Source organism: Brachycentrus maculatus, unplaced genomic scaffold (genome assembly GCF_059751285.1).
Source record: "Brachycentrus maculatus isolate JH-2025_06_01 unplaced genomic scaffold, ASM5975128v1 h1tg000242l, whole genome shotgun sequence".
Classification (NCBI taxonomy): Eukaryota; Metazoa; Arthropoda; class Insecta; order Trichoptera; family Brachycentridae; genus Brachycentrus; species Brachycentrus maculatus.
In genome coordinates, this window is record NW_028280993.1 from 738,162 (window position 1) to 750,613 (window position 12,452).

General features: G+C 32.1%; 1 protein-coding gene across 4 annotated transcripts in view; it reads right to left on the reverse strand.

Moving 5' to 3' along the window:
• Positions 1–12,452, reverse strand: part of LOC148306400 (uncharacterized) — a 160,431-nt gene that overhangs the window by 89,520 nt on the left and 58,459 nt on the right. For 2 of the 4 annotated variants that reach the window (XM_088265043.1, XM_088265042.1), the window contains exons 4-6: positions 11,263–11,334; positions 4,853–4,940; positions 3,044–3,170 (exon numbers count right to left, since the gene is read on the reverse strand). In XM_088265043.1, coding sequence (XP_088121169.1) covers positions 3,044–3,170; positions 4,853–4,940; positions 11,263–11,334 — 287 coding nt within the window. Of the gene's footprint in view, positions 1–3,043; positions 3,171–4,852; positions 4,959–11,262; positions 11,335–12,452 lie in introns of all 4 variants that reach the window. The other 2 variants (XM_088265040.1, XM_088265041.1) reach the window with 1 other exon arrangement.

Sequence of the window (12,452 nt, forward strand, 5' to 3'; positions counted from 1 at the left end):
TGTTCAGCCTTACATTCCTTTCTTATATTTTTTATTATTAGATTAAAACCAATATTTTTAGCTTTTCTACTTTTTTATTTGACCAGCGACCGGGTTTCGTCGTTACCGACATCATCTTTCTTATATCTTTTTTTATTCTGTCATACAATGATTTTCCACACATTCGTCTGTTAAATTCTTCGTGTAATATAATACATAATTACTTTTTTTATTATATAACTGTATATAGATACATCTCTCTAACCCTTTCGCACCCCAATGGTGCATAGGACACTGCATCATATGAACGCAGTGTTATCTTGAACACATGAAGGAAAGGTGATCAGCCCTCCGCTTCAGGTACCAGTCCAGGGTAATATTCAATAAATATTAGAGTGGAAAAATCACCTCTATTTATTTGACCCCCCTGGGAATCGTACCCGGGACCTCCAGAACGGTAGCCAAGTGTGGTGACCATTACACTAGGGATGTGGACAAATACATACTAGTATTTTTGAAGTGAATTGCACTGCCGACAATTTGAGTCACTAGGCGTATTTATTGGCAATCATCGTGACACTTATGTAGACACTTTGTCTGCTGCCACTCTAAACAGCGATTGAGTGCTAAAGTCATATCCATTTAAATATTAAATTATTATTCAGTGAGTTACAGTAAAATACATATATGATGGCTTCTCTTATATCCAGCTGGGAAATAAGGATTTACCGTTTGCACGAGAACTAGATGGTCTAAAAAAATAGAATTTTATATAAATTTATTAGATAGAATAGTCTACTCTTGTCAATTACTTTTAATAAATTTAGCTAATGGGATTGAGGCAAGATCAGATACTTCTAGAACAAAATCTCAAGCCTCCGAAATGAAAACTCTCCGATCCATAACCGGAACCACATTGCGAGACCGAGTAAGAAATACCGACATCCGGAGCATGTGTAAGACGGAGGATAACGTGAGGTGGGGATGACAACGAAGGCGATACTGGAACGATCATATAAACAGAATGTCAGATGACAGACTTCCACGTATCGCCCTTCAAGGAATCCCTGAAGGACGCAGACCCCCAGGCAGACCTCCAAAAAGGTGGAAAGACAGCTGGGAGTCAACATCCCAAGAGCTACAAGCGGAGGCACGAACAGATCCTTAGGATCTAGAAAAAGAAGAAGAAGAAATTTAGCACAACAATCACATTATCGAAGTGGAGATAAATTTAGTTTAATATTTATGATTTCATTAATTATTTCAGCAGTCACTTCGTGGCTGCTGAAATAATATCTATCCATTTTTAAGTGAAATTTTACTTGGCAAGTACCACTAATTTTTTTTTAAATTCAGACATTCCTCTTTATCCTTCAACGCCCCAAGGACACAACGCTAACATTTAGGCTTTTTTTTTTTTAATTTAATCTTATCTAAAGCTAAAATAAATTTAGCTTCACATACAGTGTTTCAAAATAATGCAGAATGCATCGAAACACGTGTCAAAATAGGTTTAAAAAATAGTAATGTTTACCAAATAATAGTTAAATTTAAAATTAATATCCATGTTTTGTATTTTTAAAGCATTGTTAACTTTGTGGTATGGTAATGAAACACTCTCCTTATCATTCATCGTTTACTTTGTGTAATACCACTTTGTGTAATGGTATATTTTAAAGTGGTATTACTCAGTGAACAACGAAATATAAGGAAAGTGTTAAAATTTATGTAGTTCACAAATTTCATTGTCCTTTTTCTATTGGAATTGACCAAGTAATTTAGTGGCAAAATTGGAGAATCATATTTTGATTGACTCCCTACAAACGAGGTGTATAAAAAATTCAGTATATTTATGTCATATTATTAGAGGTTCTGTACTTCTTCCACGAAATAAAATGGTTTTCGGTCGACAAAAAACAATACAATACGTCCATTTTTTACGCAAAATATTTATAGAAATGCTGGACAAAGTTGAAAATATCACGTTACGGGTCGTCAGTCAACAAATACCTTGTTTTTTTGTTGTAAGTATTTCTTCACTTGAGCCGAGTTGTGAGTGACAGCTTCAGGTATTATGCGATCAGTAATACCAAAATAAGTATTGTGAGCTTTGAACAGGCCCACTCGGTGTGTAATCGAGAATTTATTGCGAAATTTGGTCTTTTGTCTCCATTCATCAAAACTTTACCGTATTTAGAAGGTTAGAAGATATTTAGGAAAACGATTTATATGGTTAACTTGAAGAGTGAATCCTATCATAAAGGACCTCCAATTAAATCAATAGGATATCTATATATATATATATATATATGAATATACATATATATATATATATATATATATATATATATATATATATATATATATATATATATATATATATATATATATATATATATATATATATATATATATTATATATATATATATATACAAACATACCTATATACACGGTAAAATTGCAATTATACATATTGCAACCATACGAATCGCTTTCAAAATTTAAGTTTAATTTATTTAATTTTAATTTAATTTAATTTAAGGAAAAAAATTAAGACGTAATATCAAAATAATGATTCTGCATATTAGTGTTACTATATTTTCCTCCACAAAGCCACCTATCACTGTTTTGATAGGTAATTTTTATTAAAAATACTTTTTATACCATTTGCTTTACATACAAGTCCCTTTTTTTCGGAAAAAATCCATAGACATAGTAACTTTCTTTAATAATATTATGAATCAGATACTGGATTATTCACCCTACAGTTAATATATCAATTTGTTTTATAGTTGTCTCAACTTGAGAAAAAGCATCTATTGTAATTTTTATTTTTAACCAAAGAAGATGCTGGAAGTCCGAATTGAGCCCTGATTCTCAGACTTCCATCTTCTTGCATTAAAAAAATATGCATGGATCCTTTGTCTTAAGCTGAGAGATAATATAGTTAGACATATTAGTTAAGGAACAAGGTATATAATGCGAAAATTAAAATATTGATGAAAGTAGTCAGTACAATAAACAGGCAGTACAATTTGTGATATTTTCAAATAAAGGACTCACCTGTATCCTATCTTCCGGTAGATCAGTTTTGAGGCTCAGCATCTCTCTGGCATACACGTCAGGATAATGAGCGTCCTTAAAAGCCTTCTCTAACTCGTCTAGTTGGTACGAAGTGAAGATCGTCCGACTGCAAAACGAAACCATCAAAGGTTGAATAGTAGATTTGTATTCAAAGATACTCCATATTATGAGTAGTATTTTAGATTTGTACAAAACGAAACCATTATTAGTAGCATTATGCAGTAGATTTATTGAAAACCAAACCATTATTCGTAGTATTATGCAGTAGATTTATACCAAATGAAACAATATTTTAAAAGGATTAAACTGCAAAGACTTTATTTTTTTAGAAATTTCTGCAGATTGGATAGGAAAGGTAAATATGAGAAATACATAACAATCACCCAGAGAAATAAAAATTGTATTCCTTGAATTCATTGTGCGATTGGCAGGCATCGAACACTCGATGCCTGCCAATCGCACAATGAATTCAAGGAATTATTGTAGAAGACTATTTTAAATTTGTTAAAGCTCCAGATTTGGGAGAAAAGAGAAATATGAAAATTTTAAGGGATAAAGGTAACGTTAGTGAAGGATATCAGGGCGAAGGACATTACTGCATTCAAGGAGAACATCAATAGCCATGACACTAAGAGTTACATACTCGTACTTGTACTTGCTTGTGACACATGGGACACTGCCTAACAAAAGAGAGTTTCTTGAGTAAAGAAAGAAATAAACGTTCGTCAATCATTATTTAGCGCTGAATACATTGTATACAGCAAACGGTAGGGGTATTGGTTTTAAATATGTTTTAACTCTACTCATATTTTAGCCAAGTTGACATTTTCAATCGCGGAAAATCTGTGTTGAAATGTCGAATGGTGAGCATATCGTAGTCGTACAGGAGAAAGTGACCAACTAACAAAACGTAAAATGTTCAGGAGGGCCATTTAAGTCACTTTTGCTTGGCAAGAAAATAAACATCAATGAAGTTAGTAATTTTCAAAGTCAATATATTATATATACTTACAAGATTAAAATCCTTTGAGATTTTTTTCAGGGCGATATTAAACCAATAAGATATCAAACAGTCAATGATCACGTTTTTGTAAAAAATGCACTTGGTCACTTTCTCCTGTATGACTACGATATTGCCCTCTCAGGATCTTTAAAAACTACACTTCTCACATATGTTGCTGTATTGACCCAAATAAAAATTTAAATAAATTTACAAAAATGTTTAACCCTTACAGCTCCTATGTCGAGAGTAGCTCGCTATCGTTTTTATTACGGCAAATCCAAAACCGAGTTTAGCTCGACAATATTTGGCCTAATTTGTTAAATAATAATAATAAAATAATAATAATAATAAAACCCATATCCGCACCCCAATGGTGCATAGGGCACTGCGTCATATAAACGCAGTGTTATCTTGATCGTTTACACATGAAGGAAAGGTGATCAGCCATCCGCTTCAGGTACCAGTCCAGGGTAATATTGAATAAATATGACAGTGAAAAAAATCACTAATATTTATTAAACCCCCTTGGGAATCGAACCCGGGACCTCCAGAACGGTAGCTGAGCATGCTGACCATTACACTACGGAGGCGGATAAAATATAATAATATAATATCAATCAATAAAATTACATGATACATACTCTAGAATTCCAATATCAATTGATGTGTGACTCCTTTTTATCGAAAATAAATAAACCAATTGGTTCTAGGTAAAAAATAATATTAAATAACTGCTGAGGGTTGATTTCATTATAATTATTTTCAATAACCGTTAGTAAACTCACCTATGGCGCCTCTTCTTCTTCTTTTTCTTATTGAATCCGGTAATTCCATCTACGGTGAAATCCTTGCTAGATTCTAATGGGGACATCCCTGCGAACACAAAACAACCTTCTTACTCAGTTGATTTCTTATTCTAATGTTCAATTGAAAATACACACGTAAAAAAATTATGCAGAAAAAATGCATATTAATTTATACTTCTAAAATATCTTGCCAGAGTCTATCATTATAAAAGTGTTTTTATAGTTAAACTCATTTATTATTAGATTAAAACCAATATTTTTAGTTTTTCCACTTTTTTATTTGACCAGCGACCGGGTTTCGTCGTTACCGACATCATCAGACTGGTGATGTCGGTCTGATGATGTCGGTAACGACGAAACCCGGTCGCTGGTGAAATAAAAAAGTGGAAAAGCTAAAAATATTGGTTTTAATTTAATAATAAATTAAAAATGCAATTCCATCACGAAGTGTCAGTGGATAATATAAATCTAGTTAAACTCATGTTTTCTTCATTATTAAAAATTTAAAAAAATATGAGAGTCACTGTTTATGTTAATCTTAGCTACTTTCTGTTTTATTAAATTAGTTTCTCTGCAATACAAGTGATTCGATATATCGCTCACTCCTTTCAAGAACGTCATAAATCAAAGATCGACAATTTTCATTTGTGCATGTTTTCGGAATGCCCAGAAAATGTACTTCATCCCAGCAAAAGCGATATATTTTAAGTTAATATTTACCCGCTATAGGGCAGAAAGTGTTGTTTTTGCATTTTGAAGAAAAGGTATTGTTTAATTATTTTTTTAATATTCTAAATGTTTTTCAAATGGAAAAAAACCTTTTTTATACCTAAAAAGATCTGTTGCACGGTAAAAAGTTTGATAAGTGGCTTGATATTTATTTTTAATACATTGTATTATATTTTTAAACTCTAAAAACTTATAACGTTCTTGAAAGGAGTGAGCAATATGTAATTTTTTACTTAAATTGAAGTTGTTCATATTTTTTAATAACCTAATTCAATCGATCGATTTTTCTGGAATTAATCTGCGTTATCCCTATCAACCACCAACCCCCATATTCCGCCGTTCCGTTTTCTTCTACGAGACTTGAAACCAATCATCTAATCATATCTTCCCCTTTAAAAATCACGAAATCACGCGTAAAACGTATAAATCAAAACCGGAAAATCCTCAGACACAAAATTGCCTTTCTCCGCAAGTCAGATTGAGAAAAACTCGGCGCAATTTCAAATACGTACGAATTTCTAGAAATGTCTAACGAAATGTCAGTTTTTCAATCGAAGTTACTACATACTTTATTTTACAACATTTTTGTATTTTATTTCATTTTTTATCCTAAATATTCTAGTGTTTTTATTTATACTCAAATTTCATATTTCATTGTTAATTTCCTAATGATTGTATTTATATTTCATGTTCCATTCTTCATATTGTCGTTTTAATTTACATTCATTTTTTATTCTTAATTTTATAATGTTTTCATTTATATTTTTTATTTCATTCTTAATTTAAAATAATACATATTTCTTTGTGGAAGCAATGACTCTTCTCCAGTTATCCATTGACGTAGCGCTCCAACTACCGAGGTGCCTGCTGCTGTCTTAACTTGATGGGTCCATCATATGGGGGATTTTCCTCTCCCTCTCTTCCTCTCTAAGCTGTCTAGCTATAATCACAACGAGTCGTTCCGGGCTATCCTCATTGCCACGCGCAACGTGTCCAAAGAACTGAAGAATCCGTCGTGGACAAACACTGGCCATAGTCAAGCCATCCAAGCGCAACTCCTGACGAATGGACTCGTTGGTGCGTCCAGCTATCCATAGGATTCGGAGCATGCGCCTCCAATACTACATTCCAAATGAGTCAATTTTCTCTTTTCTGCTGCTTTTTTTGGTTCATGTTTCATTAGCATAGAAAAAATGGTGTGGAACGAACTCCTCTTAATTTTGTATGGAAGGTAAGGAAACACCAATCCATATTCTCTATAATTGTGATGCACTCGCTCGCAAACGAAGTCACATCCTTGGAGGACCACTACTAGACTCCGAGAAGGTGAAGCTCTTACCACCAACACAGGTCGTGAGGTACATGACTCATGTAGGTCTTAAGAGTGAGCTATGATACAAAGGGAGGTCAAAATATACCTAATATGGTCGCAGTGACACAAGGGATGCAAGATCCCTTGACCTCATATAAAAAAATAATAATAAAAAAAACTACTCATAATCTTTATCTGGGTGCTTCAATTTTCATACTTTTTTTGCATATTTTTAAAGAAAGCTTCAATTTTCATACTTGTATGCATATTTTTAAATACATTTTGAAATAAAATTGAAAGTCGTGCCGCGATACACTAACGCCATGTTTGCTATATGCGCGGTACAAAGGTACCACCACACACTTCGCATGAATGGGAGTACCTATTCTACATTCAGCGTGTATTGGTAGCTCGTAATACTAACCAATTTGGAGGAATTTCCGTCGAGGATAATTTTAAATTGCCAATTTTCTTGTGGCGCTCGTTTCCTCCGCTCTGGCGGCAAATCTCGAGACACAAATGACGTTTGGGATAGGTACTTATTTAGAATACACGGCCGCCATGTTTGTTTCTCGTAATGTTGCCAGATTGGGGAATCCGCTTACGCCAGGCGTATCGTAATCGAACTAACGATCCGGCTAATAATTTTACGGACTTAAATAGTTAAAGCTACAATGACATAAATAAAAATTTGTATTTTATTATATTATATAAAGTATGGTGTACATAAAGGAACATACGTTTTTTTTAATATCCAAATTATGAATAGTAAAAAATATAAAATTTTGCTATATACCCAAAAAGTCTCAAACGAGTGACGTTACATGTGTGAAATAATCCAGGTAGGATCTTGCTTACATCTAAATAAAGGGGTCTCTGCTAAATAAAAGCTTTCCCAAACCATCCATAGATGGCTCTAGTGAACTCACACATTCAGCGTCATGAGATTTATGACATATGTAGGATATATTTTGCATATTAAAAGCATTGTTAACTTTATGGTATGGTAATATAAATTATTATTTTGTATAAATGTCAGACCGTGACAATTTCATTTCGTGACCTTACGATGGAATGATTATTCCGAAACCAAAAGTCATAAATTAGTATTTTTTAAAGTGGTATAACTCAAAGTGAACGAGGAATGATAAGGAGAGTGTTATATATGTAGGAGTTCTAAAACTTGAGTAGCATGGTTGTCAATCATGGGTAGAATGGTGAATTTACACGTGTGTAAAGTGATCACTTAACCAGCCTATGGCAGGTCATAAGTCCTGTAAATACCCAGACATCCATATTCATCTTCATCTTCGTTGAGATGTCAAAATTAAAAATAATTTTCTTCTGTAAATTTTTATATGAAAATTCTCCAAAAAGCTTTTTTTTTCGTAACTAAGAAAAATGTAACATGATATTTTGATGGTTTCTTGGTACAATCTACTTTGGAGTTGCTCCAAAATCTTACCGTCTCTTTCCAACTCCCATATCTTTACTGAATAATTAATTTTAACACGCGTCCAATGGTAAAAGACCGAAGTAGGTAAGCACGCGGGGCCCACGCGAGACTCGCTGGATATTATTTGTATTTGTATTGCTGGCAACACCGAGCTGAGAGAAAATTTTCCCGCCACTAGAACTAGGAACCTACATACTGCTTGCATATTTATGTATAGCTCGTCAAGACTTTTTGTGATCCTGAATTTTATGCTCTTATATATGAAATAAAATAAATCAAATGAAGAGTGAGTTATATTACCATACCATAAAGTTAATAAAGCTTTTAAAATTAATTTCCGATAGATAGTTGACTTTTTTTCCAAATGATCTTCATTTGGAAAAAAGTCAGTCATCTGAAAAGGAGGTTAACTTTCTTTAGTTAGTAAAAATACATGTGATTAAAATATGGAGCTCTAAAAATAATTCTTATGTCATATCGCTTCAAATGCGTTTACCACTCCATGTGATATTAAATAAATATTAGAAGAGAAAAACATTTATTTTATACAATTTAATCAACACTTTTTTTTTTAATTTTAAACAAATATATATTATGATATCCCTGGGAATCGAACTCAGGACCTCTAGCATGATAGCCAAGCCCACTAACAACTATACTAGGAGACGAAAAAATTAAATGAACGTTACATTACAATACATCGCGTAGGTACATTTGTAAGTCAATTTTTATTTTCATTTAAGTACTTTACATATATCGCTCACTCCTTTCAAGAACGTCATAAATCAAAAATCGTCAATTTTCAGTTGAGCATATTTTCGGAATGCCCAGAAAATGTACTATATCCCAGAAAAAGAGGCATATTTAAAACTTAATATTTACCCGCTACATGGCAGAAAGTGTTGTTTTTTCATTTTGAAGAAAAAGTATTGTTTAATTATTTTTTGAAATAAACTAAATATTTTTCAAATGGAGAAAAAATCTTCAGGTTTTACCTAAAAAGATCTGTTGCGTAGTAAAAAGTTCAATAAGTGGCTAGATATTTATTTTTAAAATATTGTATTATATTTTTAAACTTTAAAAACGGTCTTCTGAAAAATCATGTTTATTGATTTATGACGTTCTTGAAAGGAGTGAGCGATATATGTGTAAGTATACATCCAAAAAACCAAAAAAAAAACATATGAATGTTGTACATTTGAATCTAAAGTATACACTAAAACAATTAAAACATGAATGCAAAGAAAATTACGAAAAAATCTTTGTAATTTTGAGTTTAAAGTATGCATCCATCAATCAAAGTTCATGTTAACGCTTTAATTTTTAATTTTTATAACCGTGATTTTTTGATAGTTTATTAGAAGAAAATAAACGTCTAGCAAAATATAAAATGTTTTTACATTTTTGTAATTATGGTAGTATGGTAAAGGCGTTATATTATTAAACAAAGACAGAAGATTCAACTACAAACGTGCGATTTTACAATTAATTTGATAGGCGACGAAACTCGTAAATTGGAATGCAGATTAATTATTGCGAAGACAGACAGCGGCGTTGGCACAACCGAACTGGATGCGCTATACCACTCACGCGCTAATTTGAATTTCAAGTCGCTTATTATGTGACTACAAAGGATGTTGTGTACCAACTTGAGATTGGGGCGTAATTACTCACTACAAATAAATAAATAAAAGAAATTCAATAATAAAATAGGCAATTTGAATGTTTCAAAACCCTTTCGCAAGCTTTGTGAAATAATTATTACTGTACAAGGAATTATTATTTCACAAAGATGTCGTAATTTACAACATTTTGAGTGTGCCCAAATACTTCGCTCACTCCTTTCAAGAACGTCATAAATCAAATAACTTGATCATTCAGGATTACGTTTTTAAAGTTTAAAAATATAATACATTATATTAAAAATAAATATCAAGCCTCATACTGAACTTTTTACTGTGCAACAGATCTTTTCAGTTAAAACCTGAAGGTTTTTTTCTCCATTTGAAAAATATTTAGTATATTTTAAAAAAATAATGAAACAATACCTTTTCTTCAAAATGCAAAAACAACACTATCTGCCCTGTAGCGGGTAAATATTTAGTTAAAAATATGTTTTGCTGGGATATAGAACATTTTCTAGGCATTCCGAAAATATGCACAACTGAAAATTGTCGATTTTTGATTTATGACGTTCTTGAAAGGAGTGAGCAACTTGTTAACAAATCTGGATTATCTCCAATTGTGAAGTTGTTTTTCAAATTATTTTTTGACAACTCAATGTAGATGAAGAAGAATATGAAAGTCTGCTTCAAAAAATCTTTTTTCATCTCACTAATAGATGTCTCTAGTGAAATTCTAGTGATTTAAGCACTGGGTTTCGAATTTGAACAACATATTTAAAGTGCCAAGAATTTGAATTGTGTGGTTGTCAATAATGGGTACAATTTATGAATGTTACACGTGCGTAAAGTGATCACTGAAAGCCACCTATGACGCAACGGTCGTAAGCCCCGTAAATGCCCAGACTTCCTTTTTCTTCTTCATCAATGTTAATATGTCAAAAAATAATACATGGAATTTTTATTTTAAAGATATGTCGTAATTTCTCTCGATATAAAGTTTGCAACATTTCTTCATCATCATCTTTTCTTCTTCTTGATTTAGTCTTGTGTCCTGTTTTAAGAGGATCAGCCTCATGCGATGTCGATTCCCAGCTGTCAATCCATCTCTTTATAGTATTGATTCACAAGTTAAATAAATTTAAACCTTTTTGAAAGTAGTACGGTGTGGTGGTTTATAAAAAAAATCATGTGTTTTGGCTTATTTTTTGACAATTTATGCTATATGACCACTTTTCATATTTAAAAAAATTATAAAAAATTGATATACCTGATTCGTCTAGGTATCTGGACTGTTGCTTCAGCAATGGGAGGAGTGGAGGCCCGTAGTATCTTCCGTCTCCTGAAACAAACATAAATAAATTATTTAACCGTCCCACAAATACGAACGTACGTGATACGCGCGGTTTTTTTTCACCATTCCGCGCTAACCCGTATGACCTACGCGCCCGAGAAAAGATATCTCTTCCAAAAATATTTAATGCGTACCGGATACACTGACAAATTTTTGTAAGGTTTCATATCTGACAATATTTTGTGACAACAAACGTTGTGATTTTTTGATTGTTTATAAAAAATATGTCTGAAAATAACCATAAGAAGCCAATATTTTTTCTAAAAAAAAATTGGCTGTGACCCGACGACCGGCTCTATGCGTTGCCGAAAGTAACTGAGTTTGGCCTTAAATATTGCATCTTCCTTAATATTAAAAATAGCCTACCTTAAAAAAATTTAATATTCGTCAGTTAGCAAGATTTGGCTTAAAATTTGTTTTTGTGGTTGAAGTTATAATTAAGTCACAATAAGATTTATAATGATGGCAATTATTTATATTAAGATTAAATCAAAATATCAGTGTGGTGAAATTAAAAAATGCCTATTTATTGCTACTTACACCAGCGCAAATACGGAAAAAATTCTTAAGGCTGAATAATCTAAAAATATATAAAGATTTCTTTGACTAGATAAATTTTATCCATCGGACATACACGAATGTAAAAAAGTTTTAAAATATTTGTAAAAACAGAGTAGAGTGACGTTATATCCTCTCTGCCTACATTTGTAATGTAATTAGTCAAATAAAGTAAAAACCACCCTATTAAGTATGATAACAAATTATTGAAATATAAATATTTAGAATAAATGTACCAGGAGAACATAAATCAATAACGGTATGACCCCTCTCCAAAATGGTCCAGTTTCCAGAGCAAACAATAATACACAAGTTTAACACGTTAGTAGACGCAATTATCAACCCTTTCCTCGAGTACTTCGCTACCCACGTAGACCAAAACAACCAATTTATACCGAAACTAACTGCACAATATAATTTATTAACCGACCTAATGTATCCAAATTAAATGTTCAAATTCTAGTCTAGTACCTATGTTCAGGCGTTCACCCTATTTACAGTGATTCTCAAAAAGTTCCAGATAATTATTATTAGTTTATATTATTTTT